At 35.6% G+C, this 20028-nt stretch overlaps 1 protein-coding gene across 1 annotated transcript in view; it reads right to left on the bottom strand.

Moving 5' to 3' along the window:
- Positions 1–20028, bottom strand: part of SLC4A2 (solute carrier family 4 member 2) — a gene marked incomplete in the record, with an annotated part of 556511 nt that overhangs the window by 44050 nt on the left and 492433 nt on the right. The window contains 2 exon segments of the mRNA XM_053713254.1: positions 13176–13342; positions 13492–13581. Of these exon segments, the coding sequence (XP_053569229.1) occupies positions 13176–13342; positions 13492–13581 (257 nt within the window).

Here is a 20028-nt window from a genome sequence, read left to right as displayed (position 1 = left end):
CTGATATAACTAGTATACCTGATGTAACAGCTATCACTGATATAACTAGTATACCTGGTGTAACTAATATAACTGATATAACTAGTATACATGGTGTAACAGCTATCACTGATATAACTAGTATACCTGGTGTAACTAATATAACTGATATAACTAGTATACATGGTGTAACTAATATCACTGATATAACTAGTATACCTAATGTAACTGCTATCACTGATATAACTAGTATACCTGATGTAACTGATATCTGCTATCACTGATATAACTAGTATACCTGGTGTAACTGCTATCACTGATATAACTAGTATACCTGGTGTAACTAATATAACTGATATAACTAGTATACATGGTGTAACTAATATCACTGATATAACTAGTATACATGGTGTTACTGCTATCACTGATATAACTAGTATACCTGATGTAACTGATATCTGCTATCACTGATATAACTAGTATACCTGGTGTAACTAGTATCACTGATATAACTAGTATACCTGATGTAACTGCTATCACTGATATAACTAGTATACCTAATGTAACTGCTATCACTGATATAACTAGTATACCTGGAGTAACTGCTATCACTGATATAACTAGTATACCTGATGCAACTGCTATCACTGATATAACTAGTATACCTGATGTAACTGCTATCACTGATATAACTAGTATACCTAATGTAACTGCTATCACTGATATAACTAGTATACCTGGTGTAACTGCTATCACTGATATAATTAGTATACCTGGTGTAACTGCTATCACTGATATAACTAGTATACCTGGTGTAACAGCTATCACTGATATAACTAGTATACCTGGTGTAACTAATATAACTGATATAACTAGTATACATGGTGTAACTAATATCACTGATATAACTAGTATACCTAATGTAACTGCTATCACTGATATAACTAGTATACCTGATGTAACTGATATCTGCTATCACTGATATAACTAGTATACCTGATGTAACTGCTATCACTGATATAACTAGTATACCTGGTGTAACTGCTATTACTGATATAACTAGTATACCTGATGTAACTGCTATAACTGATATAACTAGTATACCTGATGTAACTACTACCACTGATATAACTAGTATACCTGATGTAACTGTTATCAGTAATATAACTAGTATACCTCATGTAACTGCTATCACTGATATAACTAGTATACCTGATGTAACTGCTATCACTGATATAACTAGTATACCTGGTGTAACTGCTATCACTGATATAACTAGTATACCATGGTGTAACAGCTATCACTGATATAACTAGTATACCTGGTGTAACTAATATAACTGATATAACTAGTATACCTGATGTAACTGCTATAACTGATATAACTAGTATACCTGATGTAACTATCACTGATATAACTAGTATACCTCATGTAACTGCTATCACTGATATAACTAGTATACCTGATGTAACTGCTATCACTGATATAACTAGTATACCTGATGTAACTGCTATCACTGATATAACTAGTATACCTGGTGTAACTGCTATCACTGATATAACTAGTATACCTGGTGTAACTAATATAACTGATATAACTAGTATACCTGATGTAACTGCTATAACTGATATAACTAGTATACCTGATGTAACTGATATCTGCTATCACTGATATAACTAGTATACCTGATGTAACTACTATCACTGATATAACTAGTATACCTGATGTAACTGCTATCACTGATATAACTAGTATACCTGATGTAACTGCTATCACTGATATAACTAGTATACCTGATGTAACTGCTATCACTTATATAACTAGTATACCTCATGTAACTGCTATCACTGATATAACTAGTATACCTGATGTAACTATCACTGATATAACTAGTATACCTCATGCAACTGCTATCACTGATATAACTAGTATACCTGGTGTAACTGCTATCACTGATATAACTAGTATACCTGGTGTAACTAATATAACTGATATAACTAGTATACCTGATGTAACTGCTATCACTGATATAACTAGTATACCTGGTGTAACTGCTATCACTGATATAACTAGTATACCTGGTGTAACTAATATAACTGATATAACTAGTATACCTGATGTAACTGCTATCACTGATATAACTAGTATACCTGATGTAACTGCTATCACTGATATAACTAGTATACCTGATGTAACTGCTATCACTGATATAACTAGTATACCTGGTGTAACTGCTATCACTGATATAACTAGTATACCTGGTGTAACTAATATAACTGATATAACTAGTATACATGGTGTAACAGCTATCACTGATATAACTAGTATACCTGGTGTAACTGCTATCACTGATATAACTAGTATACCTGATGTAACTGCTATTACTGATATAACTAGTATACCTGATGTAACTGCTATCACTGATATAACTAGTATACCTGATGTAACTGCTATCACTGATATAACTAGTATACCTGATGTAACTGCTATTACTGATATAACTAGTATACCTGATCTAACTGCTATCAGTAATATAACTAGTATACCTGATGTAACTGCTATTACTAATATAACTAGTATACCTGATCTAACTGCTATCACTGATATAACTAGTATATCTGATGTAACTGCTATAACTGATATAACTAGTATACCTAGTGTAACTGCTATCACTGATGTAACTAGTATACCTAATGTAACTGCTATCACTGATATAACTAGTATTCCTGGTGTAGCTATCACTGATATAACTAGTATACATGGTGTAACTGCTATCACTGATATAACTAGTATACCTGATGTAACTGCTATCACTGATATAACTAGTATACCTGGTGTAACTGCTATCACTGATATAACTAGTATACCTGGTGTAACTGCTATCACTGATATAAGTAGTATACCTGATGTAACTATTATCAGTAATATAACTAGTATACCTGATGTAACTGCTATCACTGATATAACTAGTATACCTAATGTAACTACTATTACTGATATTACTAGTATACCTGGTGTAACTGCTATCACTGATATAACTAGTATACCTGATGTAACTGCTATCACTGATATAACTAGTATACCTCATGTAACTGCTATCACTGATATAACTAGTATACCTGATGTAACTGCTATCACTGATATAACTAGTATACCTGGTGTAACTGCTATCACTGATATAACTAGTATACCTGGTGTAACTAATATAACTGATATAACTAGTATACCTGATGTAACTGCTATCACTGATATAACTAGTATACCTGATGTAACTGCTATCACTGATATAACTAGTATACCTGATGTAACTGCTATTACTGATATAACTAGTATACCTGATCTAACTGCTATCAGTAATATAACTAGTATACCTGATGTAACTGCTATTACTAATATAACTAGTATACCTGATCTAACTGCTATCACTGATATAACTAGTATATCTGATGTAACTGCTATAACTGATATAACTAGTATACCTAGTGTAACTGCTATCACTGATGTAACTAGTATACCTAATGTAACTGCTATCACTGATATAACTAGTATTCCTGGTGTAGCTATCACTGATATAACTAGTATACATGGTGTAACTGCTATCACTGATATAACTAGTATACCTGATGTAACTGCTATCACTGATATAACTAGTATACCTGGTGTAACTGCTATCACTGATATAACTAGTATACCTGGTGTAACTGCTATCACTGATATAAGTAGTATACCTGATGTAACTATTATCAGTAATATAACTAGTATACCTGATGTAACTGCTATCACTGATATAACTAGTATACCTAATGTAACTACTATTACTGATATTACTAGTATACCTGGTGTAACTGCTATCACTGATATAACTAGTATACCTGATGTAACTGCTATCACTGATATAACTAGTATACCTCATGTAACTGCTATCACTGATATAACTAGTATACCTGATGTAACTGCTATCACTGATATAACTAGTATACCTGGTGTAACTGCTATCACTGATATAACTAGTATACCTGGTGTAACTAATATAACTGATATAACTAGTATACCTGATGTAACTGCTATCAGTAATATAACTAGTATACCTGGTGTAACTACTATCACTGATATAACTAGTATACCTGATGTAACTGCTATCACTGATATAACTAGTATACCTGGTGTAACTGCTATCACTGATATAACTAGTATACCTGATGTAACTGCTATAACTGATATAACTAGTATACCTGATGTAACTACTACCACTGATATAACTAGTATACCTGATGTAACTGTTATCAGTAATATAACTAGTATACCTCATGTAACTGCTATCACTGATATAACTAGTATACCTGATGTAACTGCTATCACTGATATAACTAGTATACCTGGTGTAACTGCTATCACTGATATAACTAGTATACCATGGTGTAACAGCTATCACTGATATAACTAGTATACCTGGTGTAACTAATATAACTGATATAACTAGTATACCTGATGTAACTGCTATAACTGATATAACTAGTATACCTGATGTAACTATCACTGATATAACTAGTATACCTCATGTAACTGCTATCACTGATATAACTAGTATACCTGGTGTAACTGCTATCACTGATATAACTAGTATACCTGGTGTAACTAATATAACTAGTATACCTGATGTAACTGCTATCACTGATATAACTAGTATACCTCATGTAACTGCTATCACTGATATAACTAGTATACCTGATGTAACTGCTATCACTGATATAACTAGTATACCTGGTGTAACTGCTATCACTGATATAACTAGTATACCTGGTGTAACTAATATAACTGATATAACTAGTATACCTGATGTAACTGCTATCACTGATATAACTAGTATACCTCATGTAACTGCTATCACTGATATAACTAGTATACCTGATGTAACTGCTATCACTGATATAACTAGTATACCTGGTGTAACTGCTATCACTGATATAACTAGTATACCTGGTGTAACTAATAACTGATATAACTAGTATACCTGATGTAACTCCTATCACTGATATAACTAGTATACCTGGTGTAACTGCTATCACTGATATAACTAGTATACCTGATGTAACTGCTATCACTGATATAACTAGTATACCTGGTGTAACTGCTATCACTGATATAACTAGTATACCTGGTGTAACTAATATAACTGATATAACTAGTATACATGGTGTAACAGCTATCACTGATATAACTAGTATACCTGGTGTAACTAATATAACTGATATAACTAGTATACATGGTGTAACAGCTATCACTGATATAACTAGTATACCTGGTGTAACTGATATCACTGATATAACTAGTATACCTGATGTAACTGCTATCACTGATATAACTAGTATACCTGATGTAACTGCTATCACTGATATAACTAGTATACCTCATGTAACTGCTATCACTGATATAACTAGTATACCTGATGTAACTGCTATCACTGATATAACTAGTATACCTCATGTAACTGCTATCACTGATATAACTAGTATACCTGATGTAACTGCTATCACTGATATAACTAGTATACCTGGTGTAACTGCTATCACTGATATAACTAGTATACCTGATGTAACTGCTATCACTGATATAACTAGTATACCTGGTGTAACTAGTATCACTGATATAACTAGTATACCTGATGTAACTGCTATCAGTAATATAACTAGTATACCTGGTGTAACTAGTATCACTGATATAACTAGTATACCTTATGTAACTGATATCTGCTATCACTGATATAACTAGTATACCTGGTGTAACTAGTATCACTGATATAACTAGTATACCTAATGTAACTGCTATCACTGATATAACTAGTATACCTGATGTAACTGCTATCACTGATATAACTAGTATACCTGATATAACTGCTATCACTGATATAATTAGTATACCTAATGTAACTACTATCACTGATATAACTAGTATACCTGATGTAACTGATATCACTGATATAACTAGTATACCTGATGTAACAGCTATCACTGATATAACTAGTATACCTGGTGTAACTAATATAACTGATATAACTAGTATACATGGTGTAACAGCTATCACTGATATAACTAGTATACCTGGTGTAACTAATATAACTGATATAACTAGTATACATGGTGTAACTAATATCACTGATATAACTAGTATACCTAATGTAACTGCTATCACTGATATAACTAGTATACCTGATGTAACTGATATCTGCTATCACTGATATAACTAGTATACCTGGTGTAACTGCTATCACTGATATAACTAGTATACCTGGTGTAACTAATATAACTGATATAACTAGTATACATGGTGTAACTAATATCACTGATATAACTAGTATACATGGTGTTACTGCTATCACTGATATAACTAGTATACCTGATGTAACTGATATCTGCTATCACTGATATAACTAGTATACCTGGTGTAACTAGTATCACTGATATAACTAGTATACCTGATGTAACTGCTATCACTGATATAACTAGTATACCTAATGTAACTGCTATCACTGATATAACTAGTATACCTGGAGTAACTGCTATCACTGATATAACTAGTATACCTGATGCAACTGCTATCACTGATATAACTAGTATACCTGATGTAACTGCTATCACTGATATAACTAGTATACCTAATGTAACTGCTATCACTGATATAACTAGTATACCTGGAGTAACTGCTATCACTGATATAACTAGTATACCTGATGCAACTGCTATCACTGATATAACTAGTATACCTGATGTAACTGCTATCACTGATATAACTAGTATACCTGGTGTAACTGCTATCACTGATATAACTAGTATACCTGATGTAACTGCTATCACTGATATAACTAGTATACCTGGTGTAACTGCTATCACTGATATAATTAGTATACCTGGTGTAACTGCTATCACTGATATAACTAGTATACCTGGTGTAACAGCTATCACTGATATAACTAGTATACCTGGTGTAACTAATATAACTGATATAACTAGTATACATGGTGTAACTAATATCACTGATATAACTAGTATACCTAATGTAACTGCTATCACTGATATAACTAGTATACCTGATGTAACTGATATCTGCTATCACTGATATAACTAGTATACCTGGTGTAACAGCTATCACTGATATAACTAGTATACCTGGTGTAACTAATATAACTGATATAACTAGTATACCATGGTGTAACTAATATCACTGATATAACTAGTATACCTAATGTAACTGCTATCACTGATATAACTAGTATACCTGATGTAACTGATATCTGCTATCACTGATATAACTAGTATACCTGGTGTAACTGCTATCACTGATATAACTAGTATACCTGATGTAACTGCTATCACTGATATAACTAGTATACCTGATGTAACTGCTATCACTGATATAACTAGTATACCTGGTGTAACTGCTATCCCTGATATAACTAGTATACCTGATGTAACTACTATCACTCTATCACTGATATAACTAGTATACCTGATGTAACTGCTATCACTGATATAACTAGTATACCTAATGTAACTGCTATCACTGATATAACTAGTATACCTGATGTAACTGCTATCACTGATATAACTAGTATACCTGGTGTAACTAATATCACTGATATAACTATTATACCTGGTGTAACTGCTATCACTGATATAACTAGTATACCTGATGTAACTATTACTGATATAACTAGTATACCTGATGAAACTGCTATAACGATATAACTAGTATATCTGATGTAATTACTATCACTGATATAACTAGTATACCTGGTGTAACTGCTATCCCTGATATAACTAGTATACCTGATGTAACTACTATCAATCTATCACTGATATAACTAGTATACCTGATGTAACTACTATCACTGATATAACTAGTATACCTGATGTAACTACTATCACTGATATAACTAGTATACCTGATGTAACTACTATCACTCTATCACTGATATAACTAGTATACCTGATGAACATGCTATTACTGATATAACTAGTATAGCTAGTATAACTGCTATCACTGATATAATTAGTATACCTAGTATAACTGCTATTACTGATATAACTAGTATACCTGATGTAACTGTTATCAGTAATATAACTAGTATACCTGGTGTAACTGATATCACTGATATAACTAGTATACATGGTGTAACTGCTATCACTGATATAACTAGTATACCTGATGTAACTGCTATCACTGATATAACTAGTATACCTGGTGTAACTGCTATCACTGATATAACTAGTATACCTGATGTAACTGCTATCACTGATATAACTAGTATACCTGATGTAACTGCTATCAATGATATAACTAGTATACCTGATGTAACTGTTATATCAGTAATATATCTAGTATACCTGATGTAACTGTTATCAGTAATATAACTAGTATACCTGGTGTAACTGATATCACTGATATAACTAGTATACATGGTGTAACTGCTATCACTGATATAACTAGTATACCTGATGTAACTGCTATCATTGATATAACTAGTATACCTGATCTAACTGCTATCAGTAATATAACTAGTATACCTGATGTAAATGCTACCAGTAATATAACTAGTATACCTGATGTAACTGCTATCAGTTATATAACTAGTATACCTGATGTAACTGTTATTACTGATATTATTAGTATACCTGATGTAACTGTTATCAGTAATATAACTAGTATACCTGATGTAACTGCTATTACTGATATTACTAGTATACTTGATGTAACTGCTATTACTGATATAACTAGTATACCTGATCTAACTGCTATCAGTAATATAACTAGTATACCTGATGTAACTGTTATATCAGTAATATATCTAGTATACCTGATGTAACTGTTATCAGTAATATAACTAGTATACCTGATGTAACTGCTATTACTGATATAACTAGTATACCTGATCTAACTGCTATCAGTAATATAACTAGTATACCTGATGTAACTGTTATATCAGTAATATATCTAGTATACCTGATGTAACTGTTATCAGTAATATAACTAGTATACCTGGTGTAACTGATATCACTGATATAACTAGTATACATGGTGTAACTGCTATCACTGATATAACTAGTATACCTGATGTAACTGCTATCATTGATATAACTAGTATACCTGATCTAACTGCTATCAGTAATATAACTAGTATACCTGATGTAACTGCTATTACTAATATAACTAGTATACCTGATCTAACTGCTATCACTGATATAACTAGTATATCTGATGTAACTGATATAACTGATATAACTAGTATACCTAGTGTAACTGCTATCACTGATATAACTAGAATAACTAATGTAACTGCTATCACTGATATAACTAGTATACCTGATGTAACTGCTATCATTGATATAACTAGTATACCTGATCTAACTGCTATCAGTAATATAACTAGTATACCTGATGTAACTGCTATTACTAATATAACTAGTATACCTGATCTAACTGCTATCACTGATATAACTAGTATATCTGATGTAACTGCTATCACTGATGTAACTAGTATACCTAATGTAACTGCTATCACTGATATAACTAGTATTCCTGGTGTAGCTATCACTGATATAACTAGTATACATGGTGTAACTGCTGTCACTGATATAACTAGTATACTTGATGTAACTACTATTACTGATATAACTAGTATACCTGATGTAACTGATATCACTGATATAACTAGTATATCTGGTGTAACTGCTATCACTGATATAACTAGTATACCTGATGTAACTGCTATCATTGATATAACTAGTATACCTGATGTAATTACTATCACTGATATAACTAGTATACCTGGTGTAACTGCTATCCCTGATGTAACTACTATCACTATATAACTGATATAACTAGTATACCTGACGTAACTGCTATCACTGATATAACTAGTATACCTGATGTAACTATTACTGATATAACTAGTATACCTGATGTAACTACTATCACTGATATTACTAGTATACCTAATGTAACTGCTATCAGTAATATAACTAGTATACCTGATGTAACTGCTATCAGTAATATAACTAGTATACCTGGTGTAACTAGTATCACTGATATAACTAGTATACCTGATGTAACTGCTATCACTGATATTAGTAGTATACCTGATGTAACTGCTATCACTGATATAACTAGTATACCTGATGTAACTACTATTACTGATATAACTAGTATTCCTGGTGTAACTGCTATCACTAATATAACTAGTATACCTGGTGTAACTGATATAACTAGTATACCTGGTGTAACTGCTGTCACTGATATAACTAGTATACCTAGTGTAACTGCTATCAGTAATATAACTAGTATACCTGATGTAACTATTACTGATATTACTAGTATACCTGGTGTAACTGCTATCACTGATATAACTAGTATACCTGGTGTAACTGCTATCACTGATATAATTAGTATACCTGGTGTAACTGCTATCAGTAATATAACTAGTATACCTGATGTAACTATTACTGATATTACTAGTATACCTGGTGTAACTGCTATCACTGATATAACTAGTATACCTGATGTAACTGCTATCACTGATATAACTAGTATACCTGATGTAACTGCTATCACTGATATAACTAGTATACCTGATGTAACTGCTATCACTTATATAACTAGTATATCTGATGTAACTACTATCACTGATATAACTAGTATACCTGATGTAACTATTTCTGATATTACTAGTATACCTGATGTAACTGCTATCAATGATATAACTAGTATACCTGGTGTAACTGCTATCACTGATATAACTAGTATACCTAATGTAACTACTATTACTGATATTACTAGTATACCTGCTGTAACTGCTATCACTGATATTACTAGTATACCTGATGTAACTGCTATCACTGATATAACTAGTATACCTGATGTAACTACTATCACTGATATAATTAGTATACCTGGTGTAACTGCTATCACTGATATAACTAGTATACCTGATGTAACTGCTATCACTTATATAACTAGTATATCTGATGTAACTACTATCACTGATATAACTAGTATACCTGATGTAACTGCTATCAGTAATATAACTAGTATACCTGATGTAACTATTACTGATATTACTAGTATACCTGGTGTAAGTGCTATCATTGATATAACTAGTATACCTGATGTAACTGCTATCACTTATATAACTAGTATATCTGATGTAACTACTATCACTGATATAACTAGTATACCTGATGTAACTGCTATCAGTAATATAACTAGTATACCTGATGTAACTGCTATCAGTAATATAACTAGTATACCTGATGTAACTATTACTGATATTACTAGTATACCTGATGTAACTGCTATCACTGATATAACTAGTATACCTCATGTAACTGCTATCACTGATATAACTAGTATACCTGATGTAACTACTATCACTGATATAACTAGTATACCTGGTGTAACTGCTATCACTGATATAACTAGTATACCTGATGTAACTGTTATCAGTAATATAACTAGTATACCTGGTGTAACTGCTATCACTGATATAACTAGTATACCTGATGTAACTGCTATCAGTAATATAACTAGTATACCTGATGTAACTGCTATCAGTAATATAACTAGTATACCTGATGTAACTACTATCACTGATATAACTAGTATACCTGGTGTAACTGCTATCACTGATATAACTAGTATACCTGATGTAACTGTTATCAGTAATATAACTAGTATACCTGGTGTAACTGCTATCACTGATATAACTAGTATACCTGATGTAACTGCTATCAGTAATATAATTAGTATACCTGATGTAACTGCTATCACTGATATAACTAGTATACCTGATGTAACTACTATCACTGATATAACTAGTATACCTGATGTAACTGCTATCACTGATATAACTAGTATACCTGATGTAACTGCTATCACTGATATAACTAGTATACCTGATGTAACTGCTATCACTGATATAACTAGTATACCTGATGTAACTGCTATCACTGATATAACTAGTATACCTGATGCAACTACTATCACTGATATAATTAGTATACCTGGTGTAACTGCTATCACTGATATAATTAGTATACCTGATGTAACTGCTATCACTTATATAACTAGTATATCTGATGTAACTACTATCACTGATATAACTAGTATACCTGATGTAACTGCTATCAGTAATATAACTAGTATACCTGATGTAACTATTACTGATATTACTAGTATACCTGGTGTAAGTGCTATCACTGATATAACTAGTATACCTGATGTAACTGCTATCACTTATATAACTAGTATATCTGATGTAACTACTATCACTGATATAACTAGTATATCTGATGTAACTACTATCACTGATATAATTAGTATACCTGGTGTAACTGCTATCACTGATATAACTAGTATACCTGATGTAACTGCTATCACTTATATAACTAGTATATCTGATGTAACTACTATCACTGATATAACTAGTATACCTGATGTAACTGCTATCAGTAATATAACTAGTATACCTGATGTAACTGCTATCAGTAATATAACTAGTATACCTGATGTAACTGCTATCACTGATATAACTAGTATACCTCATGTAACTGCTATCACTGATATAACTAGTATACCTCATGTAACTGCTATCACTGATATAACTAGTATACCTGATGTAACTGCTATCACTGATATAACTAGTATACCTGATGTAACTGCTATTACTGATATAACTAGTATACCTGATCTAACTGCTATCAGTAATATAACTAGTATACCTGATGTAACTGCTATCAGTAATATAATTAGTATACCTGATGTAACTGCTATCACTGATATAACTAGTATACCTGATGTAACTGCTATCACTGATATAACTAGTATACCTGATGTAACTGCTATCACTGATATAACTAGTATACCTGATGTAACTACTATCACTGATATAATTAGTATACCTGGTGTAACTGCTATCACTGATATAACTAGTATACCTGATGTAACTGTTATCAGTAATATAACTAGTATACCTGGTGTAACTGCTATCACTGATATAACTAGTATACCTGATGTAACTGCTATCAGTAATATAACTAGTATACCTGGTGTAACTGCTATCAGTAATATAACTAGTATACCTGATGTAACTATTACTGATATTACTAGTATACCTAGTGTAAGTAACAGTAACATGTAGGACTCACGTGGTTATCTGTGTCTCCATGAAGATCAGGATAAACACCAATATGGCGGGCAGAAAGCTAGCGAACATCATCCATATGGGAAAGGCATCTTCTGACCCCAGGGGGTTGATTACCCAGTCTCTCTTATCAGGTGACGTCACCTTAAAACCGCTGGGGACACTGAGCTTCTGTAGAAACAAAAGGGAGGGACTAACGAATTGGCACTAAACTAGTCAAATCCCCAGTTATTGCTGGACAGTGACACACAAAATACTTTATTACATCTTATACTGCTGGTGGTATCCCCTGGACACAGGTGACAGTAAATGTTACTCACCTGAGTGAAGGTGTCGGTGATGCTGAAATCGATCAGGACCATGATGAGAATGGCTATAGGAACCCCAAAATCTCCAATCAAACGGCGTACCTGAAACATTTAGTATCAAAGTCTTAGTACTGAAAACCATACTACAGTTACCACTGCTGCTGTCATGGCAACTATGGGGCAAAGTACTGTAATGCACTGGCAGCTAAAGAACTGACTGGCCATGATATTCTCTTTTGCTGTACTGTTCCTTTTTGGTGTTTTATTTCTCTTGCACACACAGATCTGTAACTGTCACACACAGGACAAGATACAGCGTACACAGATCTGTAAACGTCACACACAGGACAAGATACAGCATACACAGATCTGTAACTGTCACACACAGGACAAAATACAGCGTACACAGAACTGTAAACGTCACACACAGAACAAAATACAGCGTACACAGATCTGTAAGTGCACACACAGGACAAAATACAGCATACACAGATCTGTAACTGTCACACACAGGACAAGATACAGCGTACACAGATCTGTAAACGTCACACACAGGACAAGATACAGCATACACAGATCTGTAAACGTCACACACAGGACAAAATACAGCGTACACAGATCTGTAACTGCACACACAGGACAAAATACAGCGTACACAGATCTGTAACTGCACACACAGGACAAAATACAGCGTACACAGATCTGTAACTGCACACACAGGACAAAATACAGCGTACACAGATCTTTAAATATCACACACAGGACAAAATACAGCATACACAGATCTGTAAACGTCACACACAGGACAAAATACAGCATACACAGATCTGTAACTGCACACACAGGACAAATACAGCGTACACAGATCTGTAAACGTCACACACAGGACAAAATACAGCGTACACAGATCTGTAACTGCACACACAGGACAAAATACAGCGTACACAGATCTGTAACTGCACACACAGGACAAATACAGGTACAAGATCTGTAACTGCACCACAAGAATCTGTAACTGCACACACAGGACAAAATACAGCGTACACAGATCTGTAACTGCACACACAGGACAAAATACAGCGTACACAGATCTTTAAATATCACACACAGGACAAAATACAGCATACACAGATCTGTAAACGTCACACACAGGACAAAATACAGCATACACAGATCTGTAACTGCACACACAGGACAAAATACAGCGTACACAGATCTGTAAACGTCACACACAGGACAAAATACAGCGTACACAGATCTGTAACTGCACACACAGGACAAAATACAGCGTACACAGATCTGTAACTGCACACACAGGACAAAATACAGCGTACACAGATCTGTAACTGCACACACAGGACAAAATACAGCGTACACAGATCTGTAACTGCACACACAGGACAAAATACAGCATACACAGATCTGTAAACGTCACACACAGGACAAAATACAGCATACACAGATCTGTAACTGCACACACAGGACAAAATACAGCATACACAGATCTGTAACTGTCAAACACAGGACAAAATACAGCACACACAGATCTGTAACTGCACACACAGGACAAGATACAGCGTACACAGATCTGTAACTGCACACACAGGACAAAATACAGCGTACACAGATCTGTAAACGTCACACACAGGACAAGATACAGCGTACACAGATCTGTAACTGCACACACAGGACAAAATACAGCATACACAGATCTGTAAACGTCACACACAGGACAAAATACAGCATACACAGATCTGTAAACGTCACACACAGGACAAAATACAGCATACACAGATCTGTAAACGTCACACACAGGACAAAATACAGCATACACAGATCTGTAAACGTCACACACAGGACAAGATACAGCATACACAGATCTGTAAACGTCACACACAGGACAAAATACAGCATACACAGATCTGTAACTGCACACACAGGACAAAATACAGCGTACACAGATCTGTAACTGTCAAACACAGGACAAAATACAGCACACAGATCTGTAACTGTCACACACAGGACAAAATACAGCGTACACAGATCTGTAAACGTCACACACAGGACAAGATACAGCGTACACAGATCTGTAAACGTCACACACAGGACAAGATACAGCATACACAGATCTGTAACTGCACACACAGGACAAGATACAGCGCACACAGATCTGTAAACGTCACACACAGGACAAAATACAGCGTACACAGATCTGTAACTGCACACACAGGACAAGATACAGCGTACACAGATCTGTAACTGTCACACACAGGACAAGATACAGCGTACACAGATCTGTAAACGTCACACACAGGACAAGATACAGCGTACACAGATCTGTAACTGTCACACACAGGACAAAATACAGCGTACACAGATCTGTAAACGTCACACACAGGACAAGATACAGCGTACACAGATCTGTAACTGTCACACACAGGACAAAATACAGCGTACACAGATCTGTAAACGTCACACACAGGACAAGATACAGCGTACACAGATCTGTAACTGCACACACAGGACAAAATACAGCGCACACAGATCTGTAAACGTCACACACAGGACAAGATACAGCGCACACAGATCTGTAAACGTCACACACAGGACAAAATACAGCATACACAGATCTGTAACTGCACACACAGGACAAGATACAGCATACACAGATCTGTAAACGTCACACACAGGACAAGATACAGCGTACACAGATCTGTAAACGTCACACACAGGACAAAATACAGCATACACAGATCTGTAAACGTCACACACAGGACAAGATACAGCGTACACAGATCTGTAACTGTCACACACAGGACAAAATACAGCGTACACAGATCTGTAACTGCACACACAGGACAAAATACAGCACACACAGATCTGTAACTGTCAAACACAGGACAAAATACAGCACCTAGATCTGTAACTGTCACACACAGGACAAAATACAGCACACACAGATCTGTAACTGTCAAACACAGGACAAAATACAGCACACACAGATCTGTAACTGTCACACACAGGACAAGATACAGCGTACACAGATCTGTAAACGTCACACACAGGACAAGATACAGCGTACACAGATCTGTAAACGTCACACACAGGACAAGATACAGCGTACACAGATCTGTAAACGTCACACACAGGACAAGATACAGCATACACAGATCTGTAAACGTCACACACAGGACAAAATACAGCGTACACAGATCTGTAACTGCACACACAGGACAAAATACAGCGTACACAGATCTGTAAACGTCACACACAGGACAAAATACAGCATACACAGATCTGTAAACGTCACACACAGGACAAAATACAGCGTACACAGATCTGTAACTGTCACACACAGGACAAAATACAGCATACACAGATCTGTAACTGCACACACAGGACAAAATACAGCATACACAGATCTGTAACTGCACACACAGGACAAAATACAGCGTACACAGATCTGTAACTGCACACACAGGACAAAATACAGCACACACAGATCTGTAACTGTCACACACAGGACAAGATACAGCGTACACAGATCTGTAAACGTCACACACAGGACAAGATACAGCGTACACAGATCTGTAAACGTCACACACAGGACAAAATACAGCATACACAGATCTGTAAACGTCACACACAGGACAAAATACAGCGTACACAGAACTGTAACTGCACACACAGGACAAAATACAGCATACACAGATCTGTAACTGTCACACACAGGACAAAATACAGCGTACACAGAACTGTAACTGTCACATACAGGACAAAATACAGCGTACACAGATCTGTAACTGTCACACACAGGACAAAATACAGCATACACAGATCTGTAACTGTCACATACAGGACAAAATACAGCATACACAGATCTGTAACTGTCACACACAGGACAAAATACAGCATACACAGATCTGTAACTGTCACACACAGGACAAGATACAGCGTACACAGATCTGTAAACGTCACACACAGGACAAGATACAGCGTACACAGATCTGTAAACGTCACACACAGGACAAAATACAGCATACACAGATCTGTAAACGTCACACACAGGACAAAATACAGCGTACACAGAACTGTAACTGCACACACAGGACAAAATACAGCATACACAGATCTGTAACTGTCACACACAGGACAAAATACAGCGTACACAGAACTGTAACTGTCACATACAGGACAAAATACAGCGTACACAGATCTGTAACTGTCACACACAGGACAAAATACAGCATACACAGATCTGTAACTGTCACACACAGGACAAAATACAGCATACACAGATCTGTAACTGTCACACACAGGACAAAATACAGCGTACACAGAACTGTAACTGTCACACACAGGACAAAATACAGCATACACAGATCTGTAACTGTCACACACAGGACAAAATACAGCGCACACAGATCTGTAACTGTCACACACAGGACAAAATACAGCGTACACAGATCTGTAACTGTCACACACAGGACAAAATACAGCGTACACAGATCTGTAACTGCACACACAGGACAAGATACAGCGTACAAAGATCTGTAAACGTCACACACAGGACAAAATACAGCGTACACAGATCTGTAACTGCACACACATGACAAAATACAGCGTACACAGATCTGTAACTGCACACACAGGACAAAATACAGCGTACACAGATCTGTATCTGCACACAGAGGACAAAATACAGCGTACACAGATCTGTAAACGTCACACACAGGACAAAATACAGCGTACACAGAACTGTAACTGCACACACAGGACAAAATACAGCGTACACAGATCTGTAAACGTCACACACAGGACAAAATACAGCGTACACAGAACTGTAACTGCACACACAGGACAAAATACAGCACACACAGATCTGTAACTGCACACACAGGACAAAATACAGCGTACACAGATCTGTAACTGCACACACAGGACAAAATACAGCACACACAGATCTGTAACTGTCACGCACAGGACAAAATACAGCACAGAGATCTGTAAACGTCACACACAGCACAAAATACAGCGTACACAGATCTGTAACTGCACACACAGGACAAAATACAGCGCACACAGATCTGTAACTGCACACACAGGACAAAATACAGCGTACACAGATCTGTAAACGTCACACACAGGACAAAATACAGCGTACACAGATCTGTAAACGTCACACACAGGACTAAATACAGCGTACACAGATCTGTAACTGCACACACAGGACAAAATACAGCGTACACAGATCTATAACTGCACACACAGGACAAAATACAGCGTACACAGATCTGTAACTGCACACACAGGACAAAATACAGCGTACACAGATCTGTAACTGCACACAGGACAAAATACAGCGTACACAGATCTGTAAACGTCTCACACAGGACAAAATACAGCGTACACAGATCTGTAGCTGCACACACAGGACAAAATATAGCGTACACAGATCTGTAAACGTCACACACAGGACAAAATACAGCGTACACAGATCTGTAGCTGCACACACAGGACAAAATATAGCGTACACAGATCTGTAAACGTCACACACAGGACAAAATACAGCGTACACAGATCTGTAACTGCACACACAGGACAAAATACAGCGTACATCGATCTGTAACTGCACACACAGGACAAAATACAGCATACACAGATCTTTAAATATCACACACAGGACAAAATACAGCGTACACAGATCTGTAAATGTCACACACAGGACAAAATACAGCGTACACAGATCTGTAAACGTCACACACAGGACAAAATACAGCATACACAGATCTGTAAACGTCACACACAGGACAAAATACAGCATACACAGGTCTGTAACTGCACACACAGGACAAAATACAGCGTACACAGATCTGTAAACGTCACACACAGGACAAAATACAGCGTACACAGATCTGTAACTGCACACACAGGACAAAATACAGCGTACACAGATCTGTAAACGTCACACACAGGACAAAATACAGCGTACACAGATCTGTAACTGCACACACAGGACAAAATACAGTGTACACAGATCTGTAACTGCACACACAGGACAAAATACAGCATACACAGATTTGTAACTGCACACACAGGACAAAATACAGCATACACAGATCTGTAACTGCACACACAGGACAAAATACAGCGTACACAGATCTGTAAACGTCACACACAGGACAAAATACAGCGTACACAGATCTGTAACTGCACACACAGGACAAAATACAGTGTACACAGATCTGTAACTGCACACACAGGACAAAATACAGCGTACACAGATCTGTAACTGCACACACAGGACAAAATACAGCATACACAGATCTGTAACTGCACACACAGGACAAAATACAGCGTAGACAGATCTGTAACTGCACACACAGGACAAAATACAGCGTACACAGGTCTGTAACTGCACACACAGGACAAAATACAGCGTACACAGATCTGTAAACGTCACACACAGGACAAAATACAGCGTACACAGATCTGTAACTGCACACACAGGACAAAATACAGCATACACAGATCTGTAACTGCACACAC

Source organism: Bombina bombina, chromosome 5, assembly GCF_027579735.1.
Source record: "Bombina bombina isolate aBomBom1 chromosome 5, aBomBom1.pri, whole genome shotgun sequence".
Lineage (NCBI taxonomy): Eukaryota > Metazoa > Chordata > Amphibia > Anura > Bombinatoridae > Bombina > Bombina bombina.
The sequence above is the reverse complement of the archived record's forward strand: the minus strand, read 5'-3'. Positions and strand labels throughout refer to the sequence as shown.